This window comes from Paroedura picta, chromosome 3 (assembly GCF_049243985.1).
Source record: "Paroedura picta isolate Pp20150507F chromosome 3, Ppicta_v3.0, whole genome shotgun sequence".
Lineage (NCBI taxonomy): Eukaryota > Metazoa > Chordata > Lepidosauria > Squamata > Gekkonidae > Paroedura > Paroedura picta.
Window position 1 is genome coordinate 41615222 of NC_135371.1, and position 24014 is coordinate 41639235.

Below are 24014 nucleotides of genomic sequence, written 5' to 3' on the forward strand. Positions count from 1 at the left end.
TATAGTGGGGCTGAAATCTGGAGAACCAGGCTTGATTTCCCACTCTCCGTATGCAGCCAGCTGCATGACCTTGAGCTAGAGCTGTTCACGCAGGGCAGTTCTCTGAGAGTTCTCTCAGTCCGACCTACATCACAGCAGGTCTGCTGTGGGGAGAGGAAGAGAAAGGTGTTTGTAAACCACTTTGGGACTCCTTTGGGCAGTGAAAAACAGGGTCTCCTTCTTTACCCCATTAACTATAATTCCTCTTCTCTGGTTCATAGCGCTAATGGAAGATTCGAGAATACACGGCCGTTTTCAAGTTCACTTATTTGTACTAAGAGAACTTGGCAACAGGGGTGGGTCTCAGTCAGCTTGTCAAGGCAACAGCAAAAGAAACGGGCAGCACAGAAAGAGGAGTACAATACACCACAATGCTTTGTAAGGGCTACAGCATTCTCACCTCTTTTTTATTCCGGGAAACCACGTTTGGGTCTATAGCTCCCAGGGACAGATTTGGCAGGACTAAGTTAAGTACTCTAGCTGCAAAAACCTAAGGGAGAGAAATGACGTTAGCAACTTGGACAGCAGAAAAAGAGCAACGCAGGACATCGATGGAAGAAATTGTGGTGAGGTCCATGGCTGCAATCTCAGTGAATGCCAGCTGAGGATGCCGTCCTTAAATGCTAACAAACAGTTCACACATCCCCACCAAAATACTGAAACGGCAGAGAAATGGACCCCCCTTGCCCACTGAGAAGACACGACGTTTAGCACACAGTGTTCCCTGGAGCCTGTTTTCAGCTCCAGGCCCCTCTGCATTTTTCCCCTGAGACCAATTTAACCATGGAGAGAGTTCCTGCTGAAGCAGCTGGTTCTGAGCCAGTTCCCCAGTCCTCTGTGCAGCCCCTTTGGGTTTGCTGCAGCTCTCGTTCATCACTATCTACTTCTTGTTTCAGGCGGCTGCAAACCAAGCTTCTTAGTCTGAGTGATTTACAGTAGTTGCCTAGGCTGCAACTCTTCCTGATAAGTGTTCTCTAGGGGGCTACAAATAAACAAGAGCAAATGCGCTTGCATTCGACTAAGGAAATCTATTGCACCCTCGTCCCTCTGGAGCACAACATGGAGCCTCTGGAGCATAAAGATGCTGGCAGGAGAAAGTCAAATATCTTTTTCTCCTTCTAACAGCATTCCATGTGCAAGCCCAGTACTTAAAATTCTCCTTTTCTTTTGAAAACTGTCTTCTAATTAAGTGATCATCGGGTGAAAAAGACAACAGCAAAGAAAACAAATAGCTGGGTCTTTGCCCTCTGTTCCACATAACTGCCACACTGCAGCCATAGATATAATCTGCAAAATGTAAAATGGACAGTGTGTCCTTGCTTGGATTTGAATCCATTAAGTGCAATCAGGTTCCATAACGTTCTCTGATCCTCCTGCATCAAAGATGCTACGGACGGGAAAATTATATTATATTATTATATTAGCAGTGATAAAAGGATGGGATGAAAGACCTCCAGAAGGATCAACTATCAAAGCAGCCACAAATTTCAGAAGTATATGCAGGTAATGTTCTCACTGTCTATCGAGTGCCCCTTTGATACCAAACTCTCATGAACTACATTCAATTCCGCTGAAGAGAAAAATACTGGAGATAAAAGTGTTGCCAGAAATGCAAATGTGGTCTCATAACTTCAAAGCACTTAGCGTGACTGATGGTTTTACTGGCACATCTTGTGTGCTTTCTCAGTCTTGGCTTGTGCACATGCACTTATGCTTCGCCTCAGCACAGATCCTAGCACTGGTCTGATGTGATCTTTGCATGGCCTCACTGATGTCCTGAGAGCTGGTAATGAAAGTCAGTGCTACATACAGGCTTTTAATTGCAAAACTTTTTATAACAGGCCCTTTGATATACACATTTGAGAAAGGGGAACTGATGGACCATCTGAGTTGCAAACATGATTAATGTATTCCATTTATCTTGATAACTGAGCTATCAAAATTAAGCTACTCAATACGTATAAGTAGATGGTATGCCTTGGACTCCACACTCAGAATAGGGTATACATTTCATATATGTGTGTGTGTGTTAGAGAGAGAAAGGTTTCCATTGGAATAATTGGAAAGTTTTCAATTCTAAATGCAGGACTAAAAGCAGCGAAGCAGCCACATGACTGTATCAACACGACTACGAAGAGAAGTCAGTAGTGGCAGCTGGGCCACCGCAACCTCTTCCACAATACAGTACCGCAGGGCCTGGCTTGTTTGCATGTGGCAACTCACTTAAAATATATGGGGATTTAATATTCTTCTGCAGGCACCTCCCTGAAGATGGGCAAGGTTAACAGCTGCCTGTACAGATGCCTTCTCTGCAGTGGCCCACATTCTCTGCTTGAGGGGAGTCAGGAGTCCCATGCTCCTGGCATTTTGCAAGCTATGCAAAACAAAATTGTTCAGGAGGGCGTTTTAATAAAGGAACAGGGCTTCACCGTAACAGGCTGGCCCATAGTAATACAGTGTGTTTCTACTGTTGGAATATCATATTCTGCACTGTTTAAGATGGCATGTTTAATACTTATGCCTTGTTCAGACAACAGCTTTGTTTCAAATTTCTGCAATCCTAGTCCTTTCACACTGCTCATCAGATGTACCATCCCACTGGCTGCATTGATAGACACTGCATTGTGGGCCTTGAGTCTCAGTGAGAAAGGTAGATTGCAAATAATGTAAGTACATGTCCCCAAACGCTGATCATGTCTGTTGGGCTGATGGAAACTCTTTTATTAGACAGGATGATGAATTTAAGGTCTCTTCCCATTGATGGTGACTGCCAATGCAACAACATGCCTGGAACTCTTAAGGTACAGGGAGGCAGAGTTGCACAAGGGAAGGCAATGACAGGGGAAAGAGTTAGAGGGCATTGCTCTGTTTCAAACTGCACCCTTAAGGAGGTTCCTCCTAAGGCAACTGCTGGGATTTCATAGCATGTGCTGTCCGAAGCCCTGCAGCATCTATTAGTTGCTCCCAATGAATGGGGGGGGGGGGCTGACATCCACACCATTTTTAGTGGAAAAGCACTTATACACAGAAAGCACTGTTGGAAGAAGAGCCATGGCTGGAGGCAGGGTGGAGGTGAGCTGACACTGAGCTAAGCTAAACTGCCTGGCATTCATTTATTGTCTGGATTTTTACCTTAATCGGCGTTGCTACCTCTGGGCTTGCAACTACTAAAGGAGAAATTAATACCAAGCCTGAAAAGTCGTTTGGTCTTTCGCAGGCGGCAAGGATAGTGATGGCTCCTCCCTGCAATGGAAACAAAAGCAATATCTGAGTAATGACACTGACAACTGTTAGGAGTACTAAGAAAGAGTTTAAGGACTTCACAGGCTGGAATCTTGTCATTCTGCTCTGTTCCTGAGCCACCTTTCAGCTAAAGCTGTTTAACCTGAATTGCCTTCTACTTATAGGAAAAGTCAAATTTAGGCCAGGCTTCATTTTCACATATATTTGAATTCAACCAGCAATCATGGCTTTTAGATCAGCCACTGTAAAGTCGGTGATTTCAGCTTCTAAAGCACAGCCGTGCATGAAATGTGGAATTCATCTGCTTCTTTCAAAAGAGCAAAGATGCTCCAGTGCTGAGGTAGCCTTTGGCATGCCCAGATGCACAGGCATGCAAAAGAAGTCATTGTGTGAACCAGCTCACAGCTATTATGGGATCATTACATCAGGCTCATAAAGCAAATGCATTTATATATAACAAATTCAGCTTCATTATACAAAGCTGGAGAGCAAGAGATGAAACAAGAACGTAAGCCACTGCCCACCCCCCAACCCCTGATAAATGATTTGCTATCTGAAAGAAAGAACCAAGTTCTAACAGGAAAAACTGTGATTGTCCAGAAAGGCAAGACAATAGTCATGTCTTTAAACAGACACAACCTATGGGAGAAGCAGCATGACTAAAGGGCAGTAAGATGTATGTAGGACCTTCAAAAGATACCCAATATATTAAGGAATGGTGCAGCTACAAAGAGGAGTTGCCAAATGCAGCTGACTGACTATGACAGCTGAGACAAAACAAAACAGACAGCATTAGCTAGTTAGATACTTCTGACATCATTTAAAGATTTTTTTTTTAAAAACCCTCCCTCAAAGCAAACAGTAGCTCCTTATAGCCATGGTCTTGTTTTTGAACCAGAGCCAGAATGTTGGTCAAAACCAAATATGATCTAATATTCCAAGAAGTCAAAAATGCCTGCATGCAAATGGTGCCATGCTTTATTGCATCCTGGGGTCATCACACACTAATAGCAGAAGAGAGAGCCCCTTGCTCTCCCTGCCTTCAGATGAGTTTTAGATAACTAAATATCCTGAAGGAGTCAAGGGCACCCATGGACACACTATTCATATCAGAGTGTGTACCCTCCGCCTTACGCTTCTCTCCAGATAACTTCTGCTTTATATCTCCTATTTAAAACAAAATCAACACATACCATAAATGAGCTGCTTAACCTGTTTAGTTTTACCATTTCACACTATAGGTGGGAGCTCATGTGACTGACTGTTCCTCCATACACAAATACTGCCTTTCACACAGATATTCAAGATAGGCTAGGCTAGAAACTTTCTCCATTATGTATTAGCTTTCTATGTGCAAATATTTTTTGTTAGGAAAAGCCTGTAGTGCCACAATCCCCTACCCACAGCCTGAAATTGTGTCTCTAAGAAACTGGGTAGTCTCCTTATGAGACCTAGGCCTAACCCACAAGGGCCTAACTTTTCCTACTGGTCATGTGTAGTAGCTAGAGGCACCTCTGAAGAAGAGTTCTGGAGAAAACATGTAGCAAACATATACAAATTGTATAATGGATCCTTAGGCCAAGTTTATATTGTAATATCTTCTGGATAGTAATCTGTTGTCCTATACTTTGCCAAGTTCCATGCACATTGATCATGCTGTATAAATGACAATAGTAAGGCTAAGCTGTCACCACAATAGCAAAGGCATGTGCCTAGAAACTGTGGCTACCACAAAGCCTCCATGTGAACTGGTGATCTTTATGATTCTGAGAGGGAACAGACTATGCTGTATTCTAGAACAGGGGTAGTCAACCTGTGGTCCTCCAGATGTTCGTGGACTACAATTCCCATGAGCCCCTGCCAGCAAATGCATTTGTAGTGAGTACAGTTCTTCTTGTTCTAATAAATTCATGGTTTACATACTTGTTTGGCAGTATTTAACCAGTCAGGTAACTAAGATGTTTTGGCTGATCAGGTGCCAACGCTAACTTGGACTGCTACTTAAATAGAGCTCTATTCGTGTGTAGCTGAAAGCTAAGAGCTGGCAAGGCTCAGGCATCAGTAACCAGAAATGCTTAAAAAGGATCAGGAACAATTAGTTGTCAGGAGAAATACTTGGTGGTCTTCCACAGTGTTGAAAAGCTACCATCCTGTTTACAAGTAGCAGCAACAGAAGTAAAAGGAATGGGCTTCACTTGGCAGAGGACTTGGAAATCAGCTCACTACTACAGAAAAGTGTGTTCTAAAGCCATGCCAGCTGTTTCAAATTCAAATTATCCAAAGGCATCACAGCCTGAGTCAATTTTAGCTGAGGAATATTTAACAAATAAAAGTAATGTGCTTTCATGAGATGAGCTCTGGGACAGCACAGAAGTTGGCCAGATGGAGGAAACGTTTGGGTGGATAGAATCTCCACAGCTTCAAGCTTGATGACCTTTTCCTATGGTGGAAAGAATGAGCTAGGAAGCTCCTATTCCAAGCTCACCACAGATGCTGGTGCAGCCACTGGCTCTCCGACTAAGGATGGGTACACCCTATTGTTACTTACTTTGCCAAACACTGTGAAATCAAAGACAGGGCAATCTGTTGCCATGGCACCCTAGGGGCCTTGCAGGCCATGAATCACAATTCTGGGCATGCTTGGCAAGCCACTGGTACCATTGTGGACAAATAAAGTCAAACCTCAAGATTGGGAAGGCAGAGCAACAAGGGTAATATCTCCTCATACTGGAAATGGCTGTCAGCTAGTTCTTTGGGGCTGCACTCATTCCCTGAGATAGCATGCAATGGTAACTGGCTGAGGCGGGCTATCTTAATATTTTCATCACTTATCCTGATCTCTTTCCCCCCCTGAAATTAAATTTATAATGAAATTTAGCTACAGTCAGGGCTTTCTCTGATTGATCAATCAATCTTTAATGGTAATAAGATTCCTCTGATAAAAAACCTAAAATATGTCTTCACCAAAATAACACAAAGTTTGTATCAAGGAAAACATTATTCTGTGATATGAGTAGAATATACATACTTTGTGTGTATCTGTCCTTTTTCCAGATGTGCATGAGAATGGTGTGGTGGTGATAAACTAAGCAGAAATCTGAAGACCTCAGCATGATGATGTGGAGAGGGTGCTTAGAAATGCAAGCCAGTTTGTGCATCTTGATCTTTTTGACTGAATGCGTTGACTAGTTGCATGCAGAAGTAATTGCTTCAGAGTATGAAAAGTGAGACACATGGTGCAATTGCAGAAAGAGGTGGAAGTCAGATTCTCAAGATGCTATCTTTGGACCTAGACCAGGGGTGGCCAAACTGTGGCTCTTCAGATGTCCGTGGACTACAATTACCATAAACTCCTGCCAGCCTAGACAATTATATAAACTATTGTCTGGTTGCAATATATCCTTTTAGATGGGAATGTGACCCTGAAGATTCTTCTGGATCTGTAAGTGGCTTCTTCTACTGGAATGGATGACATGAAAAAACTCAAGCTGACATCCTAGAGATCTAGTGCCCGTCAGTGAATACAATATTGACTTTGACAGGCCTCATCTTTGACTCAGTATAAGACAGCTTTTATGTGTTCAACAATGTTATTGAAAAGGATACAAAGGCAACAACAAAAGGCATATCAAGAGGTTTGCACTGGGTATCAGTATATTTCTGGTCAAAATTCAGGGCATCAGCCATTCCCTGCTTGGCATTTTCCCAATTTGCCACTGGTGGGGGAAATTGAATTTAGCCCATCAATACATGCAAGTTTCCCCAGTGGGCTCCCTGGCACCATTTCAGGCCTAGAAAACAGCACAGAAGGAATGCTTAAGACCTTCTCCTCACGCATTGTGCTACTGAGCTGTGATGGGCCCCTGCACACCAGGGAATTGCGTTCCAGGCACAGAACATGCAGTGCATGCCTGATCAGTATGGCACAGGGGACACCCGAGAAAATGTAAACATGTTAATATGCTCTTGGCCTTTGAAAGGCATCCAGAGTCCCAGAAACCCTCCCCACAAGTCATCCAAAGATCCTAATTCCACTCTATATTTCCCTCCCTGTTACTTTTCTGTAATAGGTTTTAATATCCTTGTTAACCAAGGGGGAAGGGAGGGAGGAAGAGGAAGAGGAGAGAACAGAAAAGGCCACAGTGAAAAGAAATCACCCTCTGCTTTTCAACAGGAGGCCAAGATTCCATTAAGTAGGGATAGTGGCATGTGCTTACCATGGAATGCCCTAGAAGGAACACAGGGAGGCCTGGGTGATCCTTCTTCATGAGGTCAATGTGCTGCAAGCTGTCTCTGACAAACACATGGAAGTCTGACACAACCATACGGTCTCCTTCGCTCTGCCCATGGCCAACTGTGGAGGGGAAAGGAAAAGCAGCCTGCTATGTCAAAAATATTTAACACCCTTCATGTAAAGAGGCAGGGGTATATCTGAAACGCAACAGATAAAAATGATAATTCCACGTAAGTATAGCTCTATATATGATTAGTAAAGGATTCTGGCATGCCATAATTAACAGGACAGGGCCAATGGCACAATGTCTACCTGGTTAATAAGCAGATACCTAAGGTGGACCTTGGCTCTGATTTAAAGCTTGTTCCTGTTTGTGAAGAACTGAGCAAACAGATGCTGTGTAATGCATACCTTGTTTCATCCCCCTTGCTCCACTTAAGAGACCTACATATAGAAGCCTCCTTAGAATCACAGAGTTGGAAGGGACCTCCAGGGTCATCTTCCACGCATAGATCTCCTATCTTGGTTTTTCTGTCCACGGCTCAGAGTGAAGAATTCATGAACGGGCATCCAGAAAGATCATCTTTGGAAATGATCACTACACAAATACTGTAGCTCCACACAAATGAAGACACGCCTGCATTTTCCAGAAGTGACATGCAAATTATTGCCCTCAGCACTCCGCTGCCAGTATCTAAAACCTCCAGCTTGAAAGGAGGTGTGGATTCACCCGCTAAAGGTTAAAAAGGCATTTCTGTTTCAAAGGCAGCAGCTGTTTTGATTCAAAGCTGGATACAGGAATAGAGGAAGCAGCTGACGGTTAAAGAAATGACAAAAAAAAAAAAACAGTGCCAGGAATATAGAGAAATGTGGCAGCTAAGATGGCTGGGAAGAAGGTGTGTCAGCTTTTACTGTAAATTTCAGTGTTACAATCTAATATGGGGGGGAAGGGGGAGAGTCAGGATATTAATGGTCTTACATTAGAATGCAAGACTTCATTTAAAAACTGTTTCCCTGAACTTCAGTACAGGGCTTATCACCACTAGCGCTGCATACTGTTGTCAGGACTTGGATGCTACTTTGGGAATCTTTCCATCCCATCTTCTCCCATTAAACATCTGTAAGCTTCTGCCAAGAGGAATGAAAAGTTAAAACACCTCCTGATGACTGAGGAAACAGCATGTTAAATGTCAACGGGGAACAAGGAGCCCTCCTCTTGTTTAGTTTAGAAACCCATATTAAATGAAAATCTAAGATGCATTCACTCGGATTGCTCCTCAGCCTCATGCCAAAGCCTTATAAGATTAGATGAAGGCTCCCTTCAGACATCTCAAGAAGCTCCAATGGGCACCAACATGACTTGGAAGTTCAGAATCTTGGTTTGTGGGGAGTAAAAAAACTCCAGTTCACCTTTATGTCTGCATGTGTCTATCAAGGGGCAGTGAAGTTTGATTCAAACCAGTATCCCTTAATCCTGAGACCCAGCACACTGTAGTTAGATACCCACTTTGCCATGGAAGCTCATGGCATGACCTTGAGCTAGTTATTCACTCTCAGCCTAAGCTATCACATGGGACTATGTGAGGATAAAACGTAGGAAGGGAAAATCAAGTTGTCAGGCATGTCAATTCCCAGTGGGGGCAAAAGTGGGATATAAATGTTTAGATGAATAAACAAAACACAAATGATCTATGTGAGAAGGGAAGGAAAAACCAAGGTCCCTCTTCCAGTCAAATGCTGTGCCATCTTGCAAATTCCTTCCCTGTGAGGATGGGTGGCTGCAGATGGTTGGGATTATGCCCCTTCTTGTGCTCTATGTTATGGGGGGGGGATTGTCAGATTGATTTTACTGGGGATTTTATATTGCTATATGTGACCCGCCACGAGTCCATGAGAGTGGTGGGATATAAACTGAAACAATAAATAAATAAATAAATAAGAAGGTGCATACATGGCAACATGTGAATTAATTGAAGCTTGTTGTGAGCTTTTTGGAATGTGTGAATGCCACCCAAGGATACAAAGACATGAAGACAAAAAAAATTGCTACCAAGGACGTCTGCTGCGTAGGGAAGGCTCGTGTCAAGAATGCTCCTTTATCTTTCCCAATACAAGTTAGTAGAAACCATTCACTTCTATGGGAGGAAACAACTACAGTGTGTCACGTTGATGCATATTTTGCTAGTATTTTTAGCTATTCGGCCACAAAAACATTATGAATGCAAAACCGATGAAAGCCAATTTCCCCCACCAACCCATTCCTGCTAAAGCCACCTTGACAAACACTGTGCACTGTGTGAATAAGAACTGATTGCAGACTATAGGAATGGGGCCCAATGCAATTAAAAATAGAAAAATAATTATTAGGTCCCTCCACTTCCTTCTCTACTGCCAGATAAGGATTGTTTACTTCACTGGGCTATTGAAATTCATAATTATCCCTTGAGGAACAGAGCTAGAACAGCAATAGGCACTGATGGTAAACTGATCTGAATAGGTGGCCCAGTGCCATTTCACTGAGCCAAAATTACAGCTTCTTTACTGCATCTCTGATTTTCCAAAGGGAAAGAATTGCTGAATAGCCAAGCTGGGAGGGGTGGTTAAGATTCAGATAGGTTTCTACCACCAGTGAGAGAAACATTTGGTGAAACAGTCTTCTTGCCTTCACCACAGATTTTTTAAATCCAGATCCCTCACATCCATCCGGTATGTGCCTCTTCTATTCTGACACCTTTTGTCTGGGGATACGTCACTCCTAAAACAGATTCCAAAATGGATACAGCAGAAGTCTGCCTGCTACCACTAATACATGCTAATTACGAGGTTTTACAGTCAACAGATTTTCAGAAGGAAAAAAAAAAGGGGGGGGAGGGGATACCAACTGCAACTTTTAATAAATTTAAAAACAGCAGAGCCACATTAATTTCATTGCATCACCCCACAAGACTGATATTTTTTGCCAAGCATCTCACAGCTTGCAGCAGTGATGGTTCCTGTGCCCCTCATGCTAGGTCAGGGGTAGTCAACTTGTGGTCCTCCAAATGTTCATGGACTGCAATTCCCATGAGCCCCTGCCAGCATTTGCTGGCAGGGGCTCATGGGAATTGTAGTCCATGAACATCTGGAGGACCACAGGTTGACTACCCCTGTGCTAGGTTACCATAGGGTTAGAGAGATGGGGAGGGGGCACCCCCAGGCCATCAATCCACCAGGACTTTCATCAGTAGCTTAACAGCCAACCCTCCTCATCCGGACCATCCAGCAGGGGCACTTTCACAGGGTAATTAACTCAGAGACAAATATCTTCTGCAAGATGTTGGATGGCTGGTCAGCCACTGGAGCTGCTTTTTATATGAATGAAGCCGCTTTGCCATCAGGTCACCATGGATTCCTGGCCCTCCCCCCTCCATCCACCCACTCCCACACACCAGCGATAATATTTTGTTGTTTGCCCTCATGTCTCCCAAGTCCATTTGGAATAACATGAGTTGAGAAATCTCTATTACAAACTGCAGCCTGATTGTGATGAGGGCATGACTTGACTACAACAAACCAAAGGACAATGAAATCCAGCACCTGAATGATTTCCCAGGGAAAGGAAGCTGCAATTAACAGCTCTTTATTCTGACACAGGCCTTGTAGCTTCAAAGGGCTCTGAGTGCATGCTTTGTAAGTAGTAATTTCGAATACAATTTCAGCCTCTTTAAGTTCAAAGGGGGACATTAGAGTAAAAACCCTCTTACATTTTGGTACACAGAGACTGTGGATTTTAATTCACTTTCCTAGGATCACTGGGACATATAGCTCACAGCTTTTCTGTTCCTTTGAGACTGTTCTCAGGGACAGACATAATTACAAGAGTCCCCCCCCCTTCATTTAATTACATATACCAGATGATGATCCTTTTACTGCTACACTTGACAGATTATTCCATCACCTCCCAGGCACAGAAGCCTCATTTCAACCCTCAGTCCTCCTTCTCCTGCTCTCTGGCAGTTACGTGTCCCTTGAATCCACTATTACCATTCTCAAGCTATAAACACGGCTGCTTCTGCCTCCCTCTCTGTTGGGCTGCCCTTGAAAACCACCCAGAAACTGCAGCTGGTCCAAAATGTGGCAGCCCAATTACTGTCAGGGCCAGAAAGAGGGGAACATATGTTGCCTATTTTGAAACAGCTCTAATGGTTGTTGGTTTCTTTCGAAATTTAGTTCAAGGTGCTGGTTATGACCTTTACAGCTAGTCCAAACCCCTGCATAGTGCATAGTGCAGGGGGCTGGATTAGATGACTCATGAGGTCCCTTCCAACTCGATGATTCTATGATTCTAAGTGCCAAACTCCAGGCAGTACCTGGAGATCTCCAGCGATTACAACTGATCTCCCGATGATCAAGACCAGAGCTTTGGAGGGTGGGCTCTATGGCATTATACCCCACCGAGGCCTCTCCCTCCCTCAGGCTCCATCTCACAAATCTCCAGGTATTTCCTAACCCAGTATAGGCAATGAAGCCCTTCATGGGGCTCACATATCTCAACAATTGTCTCCCAGAGTTTGAGCCTTTCCAATGTGGCTCCAGTTCTGTGGACTGGGCTTCCTGGACAGGTGAGGGGCCCTCCTTGTTGAAGATCTTCAGGAGGCTCTGCTTGTTCCTCGGGGTTTTTGATGGACAATGAAGAGGTATTGGGGGGGGGGGTGGAGGTATTTGGGAATTTTATCAGATTTTAATGTTTAAGGTATTACCTGTAAGCTGTTTTGAGCTAAGAGGAAAGGCAGGGTACAAATACTTCAATACTAAATTAATAAATAACCCCCTTCTTGTGCTTAGGCAAATGGGCCTAGTACAGGAAGGGGTCTAGTGGTGTGGGTGTTAGTACTGTACTGTCTATGTGTTTCTGTATGTGTGCTTGCTTCAAATTTGTCTAAAATAGTATATGAACATTTAGTATGATTTAGAGACCTGCTTAGTCTGTAAGGATGACACCCATGGGATGTTCACGCCACAGACAGTTGGATTAGCTGTGGTAGTTTCCACATGGAAGCAGGCTTGTGTGGTTTCCCCACTGCTGGTGTAGCCACTGATACAGTGCAATAGCAACAGGGCTTCCATCTGGCAGATTTTCCTACCGTTTTCCTGCTTTTGTCCTCTCTGGGCCAAAGAGATATCTCCAATTTAGAAAATAATCAATTTCATATCATTATATTATTACTGTTATCATGGTATGCTGATTTAAAATTGATGATTTTTTAAAAGTTCCTTATAGTGAGCCTCTTGTGGCGCAGAGTGGTAAGGCAGCCGTCTGAAAGCTTTGCCCATGAGGTTGGGAGTTCAATCCCAGCAGCCGGCTCAAGGTTGACTCAGCCTTCCATCCTTCCGAGGTCGGTAAATGAGTACCCAGCTTGCTGGGGGGTAAACGGTAATGACTGGGGAAGGCACTGGCAAACCACCCCATATTGAGTCTGCCATGAAAACGCTAGAGGGCGTCACCCCAAGGGTCAGACATGACTCGGTGCTTGCACAGGGGATACCTTTACCTTTACCTTTATAGTGAGACGAGGCAATGGGCACAAAAGAAGGAAAAATGGCTGCTATGTGTGCCAGAAAATCTGAATTTTCCCACCGAGATCACAAGCATCGTGGATTTATTGCAATGTTTCCCCAAAATTTAGAACAAAGCAGGTCTGAGAAATAATGAAAAACTGGGGAAGATGCACAAATGTGCTACAATACTTTGGGGAAGCAGGAAAATCCCACCACTTCCCCACTGTCCTTGGGGAAGAAAACCCTTGTGGAAGTCATATATCATTGCCTCTTCTCAGGGAACTATGAAAACTATACTTCTGTCAGGAGGGGAGAAAGGAATGATTTCTAAAAGAATTCTTAGTACCCAGATAGTAATTCCCAGGACAGCTTGTAAGAAGCAATGATTGATAGAATGTTATAAAAACTGACCTGTAGTGTAGTCAGGGCCCTGAACTCACTTTATGCTCTTATTCTTACAGTGAACATTGCCAGCCAGCATTGCGCAGGGCTAAAAAGGCTGGTTTAAGATTAAGGAGGCCTAAATTCAAATTTGTACTTACCATGTAGCTCACCTTGAGCCTACCACTCTCTCTCAGGTTAACTTATTTCATTGTAAATGCTCATACAAACAACAACAGAGTGTATATTAGAGTGTGTGCATTTGCTTACACTCAAGCTGGAAAAATAGCTTTTAAAAAATCTTTCAACTGATATCCATTTAAGTATCTTTTCAGTTATTCAATATAGCCAAGGCTGAAAAATCCCCAAAATATTTGGGATTTTGGGACCACCAGTAAGCTGCAATGAAAGGGTGTTTAAAGGGATCTTTTCAGGTGAACGTGTAGCTTGGAGAAGGCATTTAAAGGACACACAACATTTAAATGGCTTTGGAGGAAATGTTCACCTTGCAGAAGACTTTTAAAGGGACCACAGTCCCTTTAAACGTTTTCTCCTTCTCCATTGGAAACAATGGAGGGTGGATACACCTTCTTTGGGGAATCATAGAATTAGACCCCCTGGTGCAATCTTTTTGAAATTTGGAGGTTCTTTTGGAGAGAGAAACCAATAGTTATGCAGCAAATTCGGTGCCTTTACCTCAAAAAACAGGCCCCCCCAATTAATTCCCCAATTGGGGCCACTGATTATAATGGCATTGGGGCATAATGGAGCCCTCCAGAATCTGGGATTCCAGAAAAATCCTGAATCCAAATATTGGTATTGAGATTTGCAAATATTTGTAAATACTGATTTTTTTCAGGTTCAATATAGCTGAACCCCCAAAATTCTGGTTTGTTTGTTTTTTCATAGATCTGACACAACACTGGGTGTAGGCAAATATCCCTAATGAAATTGAGTAACATGAAAATCTAAGATAAGCAAAGGATACAGCTACAATACTGACCACATGTAAATAAAAAAAAGTTGTCTCAGGATGACAACCCTGTGATTATCACACCTGTACCCTTGATGGCATTAACAAGTCCTTGAGTGTGGAACTACAGATAGGATCAAATTAGGCGTGCTTCCTATATCCACACCATAACATTGACAGCCAAGGCTAGCCTGATCTTATCACATACCTGGTTAGTATTTGGATGGGAGACCTCCAAGGAATACCAAGGGAATGATGTGGAGGTAGGCAATGGCAAACCACCTCTGAATCTCCCTTACTTTGAAAGCCCTATAATAAGGTTGCCATAAGTCAGCAGTGGCTTGATGGCACTTTCCACAACACCTATATGCATGTTCCTCACTTTGTGACAACAGGAAGCAACAGCCTCCAATGATGACTTGGATGTGCGGTTTAATGTAGATACCATACCACAAACAGAACTAGTACATCTAAGGGCCATTCCACACAATGACCAATGTTGCTAAATGTTAGCAGTATGAAGAAACGCTATATTTAATAGTGGAATTTCATCATTCCGCACACCTTCAATTCTAGTGGAATATTGAAGTCCCAGTAGTGGTCTATTCATTCCCCTCAGGTTTCCAGTCTGGCCGGAATCGCAACAAAGGAGGCAATATTTTTCCGCGCTTCTTCCCATCCCTGGCTGTCAATCAAACAGAACAGCCAATGAACTGTTGTGTTCGTGCTCTCGAAAATCCCCTTTCCCTTTAAAAACTGCTTTTTACAAACCCCAAAACACCAGTAGCCACGAGTATTTATTAATTCAATGTCTCAAAACCTTTTTCGCTAGCGTAGGAGCTGGCGCTTAATAGTTCATATGCTCTTCAAGTATAAAAAAATCCCACCCCCCCGATGGGTGCAATTTCTGGCTGAAATGATGGGCAGTGTTGAATAGGGGGCTGTATTGTGCTTGGGAACTTTAAAGACAATTGCAGAAGGGAGCTTTGTTTTACTGTTAAGCACTTCTGAATTGCTTGTGGAGGGACTTCAGCTGGAGAAGCCTCACTTATTCGTGGCTTTCGCTGGTTTAAGGGGAAAAAATGGCGATCGCATCTCCGGAAGCTCGGGGCCGAGAGCTAGGGAGGGACATTCTTTCTGCCACTATTTTGAGAATGCACATGTCTTTCGCTGACGTGTTGCAGCTTGTGCTCAGAAGTGTAGTGTTTTTTTCAGGGGGAATCCACTTTTCTGGATATCCCCTTAAGCACTATAAAATTCTGATTGTTGCTGGAGTTTGGCAGGAGTTTTGCGGCTTGTTTATGACGTCATGCGGAACGTTAAATTAATAGCATTTACAAAAGGTAAGACTTCGGCTACATTTAAGTTGTGCGGAATGGACCTAGGTATTCCCTCACTTGCAGCACTTTCCACGTAATCAGTTCTTACATTCAGTACCAGTCATTAAGGACAGAATGATTAAGAACCAGCACTTAGTTCTTGGCCAAATAATGGGCAAATCATTTTTTTCTCCACCTTTCTCCATCTGTAAAGCTAAGGTAGTAAACAATCCAGCTTGCAGAACTGTGATGATGAAAATAACAAGAATATGCTACTTGGCTGCAACCTCTTCAGGGCAGCACAGCCCAGGAGTCTGGAAAAATTATTTTAATAATAACCCTACTAGCCAAGGCAGTGTGCATTTTCAGACTATTGCTCATCCCCAGAATGAAGCAAGAAAGAAACGAGGTGAACTTCATCCCAACCCCATCTTCCGCATGCTAGGGGAAAGTTTAATGGAGACCACCTGCTCTCTAAAGCTTTGTTCACTATGACTGCAACTCCAAGTGAATGTTAACAGAGTCTTTTGTCTTCTAACTAGGTCATTTTGTGGTAGAAATCCAAATGTACCAACCCAATACAGGAGGAGAAGAATAAGAAAGAATTTAAAAAAAATGTACCAGCTTTTGAAAGCCCAATTCTGACTCCTTGATCCTGACAATGTATGCACTAGAGATGGGACTACTACTTTGTTGAATCCAGGGGTATGGTTGGTGGGTATTTGATACAGCAACCTTGGTCATTTACACAGGTTATTTGCTCCACCTTACTGGGAAACAGCATTGTTAAGAGGAATTCTCTTTATTCCTCTATCCAATTTCTCCCTGAAATCCAGCAATCTGTTACTTTTTCTTGTTTTTAGGAATTAGGAGTCTATTTCTTGAGTAGCTTCTGTCTTGATCAAAAGTGATTCGAGGAGGGGAGGGGCAGGCAGGAAGGCTTCTACAACATTTAGAAATTAATTCTGAAAATGTTCAGAGTCAAGCAGTGACTTCCTAAACCTTCCTGATCTACTGATAGAGTGCTCTGCAAAGACTCACGTTACAAAGGGGTGCATAGAGAAATTAAAGATAAATTCTTCTAGAAAAAGAATATAAAAGGAATCAAAAGCAAAATTCAGAAAAAGAAATTTCACTCCCTGTAACAACACTATATGACCGTTTATGCACTGGAGGTTTCATGCCAGACTGCAGGCTGGAGTTTTAATCGTGGCAGGTTGCCCCACCTCTTCCTGCATCCACACAGGGGAGCATTTGGCCCAAGGTGCCTCATCCACCCCTGATTTGTGCTCCTGCACCAGAGCTGAGGCAGTGAAGTTCTCAGTGCATAAATGGTCTATGCGAAGCAGGCATTTTGTGGTACATCTTTGAACGTTCTGCCGTTTTCTATCTTTTCCTGCAATCTCTCCCAGGCTTGGTTTGCTGAGATGTTTTGGAAAAGATTGCAACAAAGCAAAGGAATGTCCATAAGGAAGAAAAAGTCCAGATCTTTCTTGTCCCATTCATACTGGGTCCCATCATCCCTATCCCAGTTCTCCACAGCAGGCATTTCCTTCCTGCCATCCTAAGACTTGTAAAACAGTTTTTAAAAAGATAACTAACTGTTGTTAAAGTGTAGTACATCATACAATGTTTCTATTGGGTTCTTTGGATTCCAACTTCCATTTCAAAAGGAGTACTCTATTTCTTTGTGGAGATATGCCTTTCCTGTTCTACCACTCCAACAAAAGGGGCAAGACATGTACTTAAAAAAAAAATGAAATCAGGGCATTCAGAAAACCTGTAAGACACATTGTTATAATGGTATGATGCTATAATTACATCCAAAAGCCAAATTTTTAGAATCCTGGAGCAGCCTCTGATGCTGTGTGCCCAGGGCTGCCAATGACAGGTTGGGAAATTCCTGGATATTTACTGGATGGAGCCTGCGGAGGGCTGGGCTTGGGAAGGGGAGGGGATTCAGCAGGTTAATATGTCATAAAGTCTGAAATTTTCTCCAGGTGAATTGACCTTCCAAAGCAGCCATTTTCTCCAGGGAAGCTGATCTGTGTCACCTGGAGATCAGCTGTAATGATGGGAGATCCTCAGTCACCACCTTGAGGTTGGCAACCACACCAAAGATAGTGATGGGAATTACTTTTATTTATTTATGGATGGGTGGATTTATATCCCACCATTTCTCCAGAGACTCCTGGCGGTTTACAAAATAAAACTTCATAGATTAATAAAACCCCAATAAAACTCCCTAACTAACTCTCCAAGAATGGCAGCCAGAAAATACCCTCATGTCACCTGAGCATATTGCCCTCCTCCCTGTTTTTGGTTTAATATAAATGTATGTGTATTTATATGTTCTCTCTGTGTGTGTATTTGAATGCTATTTGAAATATTTTAATGTTTGATGTATATTAATGTTTGCTACCCTGTGAACCCTAAGTTGGGTGGAAAGGCAGCACAGAAATGTTTCCAAGAAATAAAGTACTTCTTCTTATACTATATAACTAACTTCTAGAATTTATGGTCACAGGATGCAGGCACAGTGATTAGTGCAGATGGTTTTAAAAGGCAAATGCAACGAATACAGGCCCTTCAGTGGTGGCTAACCTCCATGTACCTGAGCTGCGATGCCATTTGACCTAGATTTTGGAGCACAAGTCTGGAATCATATCAACTGTGACTCAGCACAGGGACCCCAAACACAGTCTGCAGCTGTTCTGCCTTGGGTTGAATGGGCATAAAGACTTTTAGTCCATGGTACTAGTTTGTATTAAAAGGAAAGGAAGGATGAAGATGAAGCCAGAGCAGCAGCAAAGGAAGGCAATAGAGGAGAGGAACAGAGAAAAAAGGACGGTGCCTTGTTGTAGCAACAGCATGGACTAACAGTTTATAAGCAAAAATGCCCCCCCCCCCCCAAACTTCTCTCAAATGAGTCCCTGAGCTGTTCAAAGATTCAGACATTTTCCCAGAAAGGAATGACAAGAAAACAAGGATAAAAAAGGAAAGAATTGCAAGGAATGGTCCTCAATTTTACTAAGGCTCTTGCTACTATCAAAACATTACAACAGAGCTCCTCTCTCTCATTTACCTATAGTGCTCTTAGGCAAGGAGGCGGAAAGGAAACACAATCACAACCCATAGATTTTTTTTTTAAGTTCAGTTTTTAATGAGAATTTGCTTCTGCAAAGTTAGGAAAATGAAGACTAAAAAGAAATTATCAAATAGGGGGTGGAAGGGAAATCATTGTGTTACAAAAAATAAATATCTATATGCGTCCTCTAGCCCAGCTGGCTATGGGCTGGGTTGCCATCAATATGCAGATGACACCCAGCTCAACTTCCTAATGGACGGCCGGCCGGCCGGACCCCCCCCCCCAGATACATTTGCCAGCTGTTTGGAAGCAGTGGCTGGATGGCTCAGGCAGAGTCGCCTGAAACAAAACCCCTCCAAGAAGGAGGTCCTGTGGCTGGGTAGAAGGGGGCAGGATCAGGAAGCGCGTCTCCCATGCATGGATGGGGTGCAATTCTTAATTCCTTAACATGTAAAGCTATGAAGGCCTGAAAGCCACACTTCTAAAAGTGAAAGGATTTTTCCAGTCACTACCAGCAGGTCAATTAATCACCAACACCAAACAGAATCTCTCAGTAGGCAGAAGCCCAAACACATAAGGGGACATTTATTAATTATGTCACAAGAGGCCTTCAGCAATACACGCTTTAGATCGGTTGCAGCTAATTTAATAAATTGAAGTAAGAACAGTAAGTTGCTCTATTATTCCCACTAGTGGCCCTTTAGAAGTTACTCTGCTGTAGCAGCAGGAATTGGTGCATTATGTAATAGCCAGTTACTCCTGTGAGTAGCAAAAGGACAAAGAGAACATTTTATTATCCAAGGGGTACCTACTCTACATCAAGTTATCTGTGAATGCACCTTAATGATAACCTTTTCTTCCAAAGAGCATGTGGTTGCACAAGAATATGGATTTTGGTTTGTAATTAAGCAGATCAGAGAAGTAAAGAACATAACTGGAACTCTGCTGGATCAGACCAGTGGTCCCTCTAGCCTGCTTTACACAGTGGCCAACATGCTGCTCTGGATGACAACTGGCAGGGGCCAGAGACCAAGGCCTTGCCTGATGTTGTCTCTAGCATGATTTGCAGCAGACGTTTGCTATGGAAATTCCCTTGACTCCCCGTGGCTAGTCACCATTGATGGACTTGTCCTCCAGAGACAGTGCTTATGAGTACGTCTGGTGGCAGTGATTTCCACAAGCTAGCTCATATAATAAAGCAGTCCTTTTTTCTGTTCTGAAACTATTGCCTTGCAATTTTATCAGATGCCTCCACATTCTAGCATTATGAGAAGATGAGAAGACATCCTGAGTTTCTACTTTCTCCACTCTATGCATAATTTTATAAACTTCTATAATGTCCCCCTCAAGTCACTTGTTTTCTAAATTGAAAAGTTCCAGATCCTTCAGTGTTTTTTAATAGGTCATGTCCTCCAACCCAGTGGTCCCCAACCTTTTTCAGGCTGGCGACCGGGGGGGGGGGGGCCGAGAAGGAGAGCGGTGCACGCAGGCGTGGAGCTGCCGTGCCCACACGTTTGCACCCGCGCCTACCCCCCCAGTGCGGCGCTTGTCAGTGGGTGCAAAGGCACAAACGCGGGGCTGCCACACCTGCGTGTTTGCACTCGCACCTCCCGCAGTGCTAGGCTTTAGCAATTCGGCCACCAAAGCGGCCGATCGCTCCTGGCGCAGCAAAGCGGCCGAGCGCTGCGCCATGGGGGGAGGGAGGCGCACCTCCTGCCGCGCCAGTGTCCGCACCTCCCTCCCCTTCGTCACGGCCTGGTACCAAGGGCTGCACGGCCCAGTACCGGGCCGCACCCGGGCGTTGGGGAATACTGCTCCAACCCATTAATCATTTTGGTTGCTCTGTTCTGTACTTTGTTCAGGTTTGGTCTTTGTGGTATAAATGAAGCAAATAGTGGCTAATAGAGCTTTTCCTGTAGAATCTCAATACTATTTTCTTTCTTAAAGTATTTGCCAATTCTGAGATACAAATGTGGGCCTGCTGGACTTGTGGGGGGGATTTCCCCCCCCAAAAAACTTTGTGCTGGGCCCAGTGTGATTCCAGGGCCATGCTGCTGCTCTGAGCCCAATGTGGTTCCTCAGCTGCACTGCTTCCACCCCTGGATCCAGCATGGTTCCTGGGCATCACCTCTGTCACTAGGACTCTGCATGGCTCCCAGGTGCATCCAATGACTGCCTGAAATAGGTGCGTTCTTCGTGCTTGAGTAGAGAATTTTATTTAATTGCAGGAGAAGTTAACCCATCATGTATTATTTTTAAAGATTTCAGAATTTTATTTGGGGGGGGGATCACCGAAGTTTGCAGTAAAATCTGTTTTAGCTAAGTGTGGCCCCAATCTACAGATTTATGTTTCCACAGATGGGGGCCACACTTCAGTATCAGAATCACATAGAGCTGGAAGAGACTACAGAGAGCCATTCAGTCCAGTCCCCTACCCTCTTGGGGACTTAAAACACACACATTCCTGACAGGTGCTTATCCAATCTCCTCCCAAAAAAAACTTCCACCGAAGGAAATTCCACTACCCTCCCCTGTCAGAATATTCCATAGATAAGCAGATCTGGAGAAACAGAGATATACACATTTGGAGAAAAGAGGCTCAGTGCAATGACCAGAGCAGGAAAAGGGGCCCTCGATGTTGAATATCCAGTCTTCCTTTGTTTGTACAGATGTTTACTTCAAGTTTAGAGAAAGCGGTGAGATGCAGATGTACAGTATGACCTCTCTTTCCCAGATGGCCTGGGAGCCATGCAAACTGTTTGGATAATGAGTCGTTTGGATAAACAGGAGTGCAATTTCCTTAGGATTACATTGACATTGGGATGCTTAGAGGACATATGTAATGATTGTGGATTAATGAAAACCTTGGGATAGCTGAAGTTCCTGGGGGAAGTTTAGCAACTGCATTCAGACGAATCACTCAGCTTCAATGGTATTGGAAAATGGAATAAAAAACTCTGAAACACAATGTCTCTTTACGACCTCAATTAAGCTGGGCTATAAAACATTAGATTATCAGAATACATACTTATTCATGGAACATACAACTCAGTTAACCTGGATCATCAACATCCAGAAACTCAAGAATCTGCATTGTTCTGGGCAAAGTGAATGCTAAATTAAGAGAGCAGAAAACACATAGCAAGACATGCTACTTCAGTCTAGGATTGTTACCAGAAGACGAAGTTATAAGGTGTGAGTCAGTGTGTCAGACTAAGAAGGGAGAGACCCAGGTTCAAATTCCCTGTGCCAAGAATCTCAAGGGTTGATCTTGTTGCAATGATTAAAGGAAAATAATGAGAACCATGCATTTTGTCCAGACTTCCTTGCAGAAAGGGCAGGATAAAGATGTGATACCGCTAACTTCCTTCTGCTCCGATCCTCTGTGCTGCATTTCAGCAAAGGTTTTACTATTTCTGTCCTGCCTTTCCACTTTAACAGTCATTTAAAGCAACATACAAAAGCAAAATAATAGCTGGGTTCAGAGCCATGAGGTACACATCAAGTGAAACTGGCCATTTAATGTACTGAAAAATTTCCCAGTGGGCCTCTGCCCTAGAGGACTTCTGGTGGGCAGCAGAGCCAAGTCCCAACAGCTTTGCCAGTTCTTGAGGGACCACTCGGCTTAGCCTTAGGTGCTTCATCTCACCAACTGCCTCCTCTCACAAGGCCACTAGTTTCTTTTTATTCATTTATACACTGCTTTTCTCCACAGTGGGGGCCTTAAGCAGCTCACACCGTTCTCCCTCTCCTCCATTTTTTCTGCACAGCAACAGCTCTGCAATGTAGGTCAGGCTGTGAATGTGTGACTGGCTCAGCAAGCTTCCATGACAACGTGAGGACTGAGATCTGGGTCTCCCAAATCCAAGCCCAACATTTCACCACCTTGGCTCTCAAATAGTGGGAGGAAGCAATGGGTGGAGCTAATGCCCATTGTTGATGCTACTGAACTCCATAAGCACTCCCAGCACTGAAGGGCCTTTTCTAAACAGTTACAGGACAAAGCCAGCCCACGAGTTGTGCCGACCCGTAGCAAAGTAGCCATAAGAATTTGCTCCCACATTCGGGATATTCAGTAGAGATTCAGCTTTCAGCATGCTTCGTTTAACCCCCATCTGGGTCAGTGTGCAAATACTGTATCATGTGCATACCGATGGAAACCACCATACTGTGGCCAACAATCACAGGAAGTCAGTCCAGGACAGCTTTTACCTGTGATTTCCCTAAGAGCAAAAGAAGAGGGAAGGGCAGTACAGAGATTCAATAAATAAAGAGCCCAGCTGGATCAGACCATTGGGCAATCTAGTCCAGTAACAAGTCTTACAGAGTGGCCAACCAATATCTTTGGAGAGCTAACAGCAGGGCACAGAGGCCGAGTCCTTCCTATGGCTAAGTCCCCCCCCCCCCCACCACCACTCTATCTAAGCTCCCCCACCCAATCTAAAAAAAATTCTCAATGTCTATAAAGAGCTACGTAATCTAGCTTTATTTTCTGCGAAGGGGCCCATCAGTGATCCTTTTTATACTACAGATGTGTCTCTTTGACAGAGCACACATTCTTTCCCCCCACATGATCAACTTCCATTTCTTTTCAGCATTCACAAGATTACTTCTCTCGCCTCACACAAAACAGTCCAACACATTGAGAAGGCTCTCCTCCCACCAAGCACACATTTTTGGAGAGCCAAGATATTTTTAGACTAGTGCCTGCACAACACTTACATTATTGTTTTGTTGTCTTGGTAAGGAAAAAAAAAGAGTAATTGGAAAGAGGCAATTTTCTAGGCTAAAATTATTTCTGCCATTGCTGTGGAGCAGAAAGCCTCATCGAGTAAATCCGTCGCAAGTATCCACCCCACTCGGGGTCTTATGCTAAACAAAACGATCCAAAGTGAAAGAACCTTAATTCCCATCCATTAGAACAACTGGGGTGCTTAAAAAAACAACAACCCTCTGTTTATTCTTATGTGTCAAGGCTACAGGTCATGGGGTAGTCAACTGTAACTCTACACAATCTTTTCCTGAATTGTCTTTATAACACTAGCGGCTTCTGCTAAAAATGTTGAAAGCAAACAGTCTGAAGAATAAACAGGTCCTTTGGCACGCATCACCTGCAAATGGCAACATCACCATTGAACTTCTTGAGGGATCAGAATCAGGGGAGACAGACCGGAACTACCCCAGGCTGCGTGAGACTTG

General features: G+C 43.6%; 1 protein-coding gene across 3 annotated transcripts in view; it reads right to left on the minus strand.

The window, feature by feature from the left end:
- Nucleotides 1–24014, minus strand: part of MGLL (monoglyceride lipase) — a 99876-nt gene that overhangs the window by 13899 nt on the left and 61963 nt on the right. For all 3 annotated transcript variants that reach the window (XM_077325403.1, XM_077325404.1, XM_077325402.1), the window contains exons 4-6: nt 7500–7636; nt 3172–3282; nt 440–529 (exon numbers count right to left, since the gene is read on the minus strand). In XM_077325403.1, the coding sequence (XP_077181518.1) occupies nt 440–529; nt 3172–3282; nt 7500–7636 (338 nt within the window). The remainder of the gene's footprint in view (nt 1–439; nt 530–3171; nt 3283–7499; nt 7637–24014) is intronic.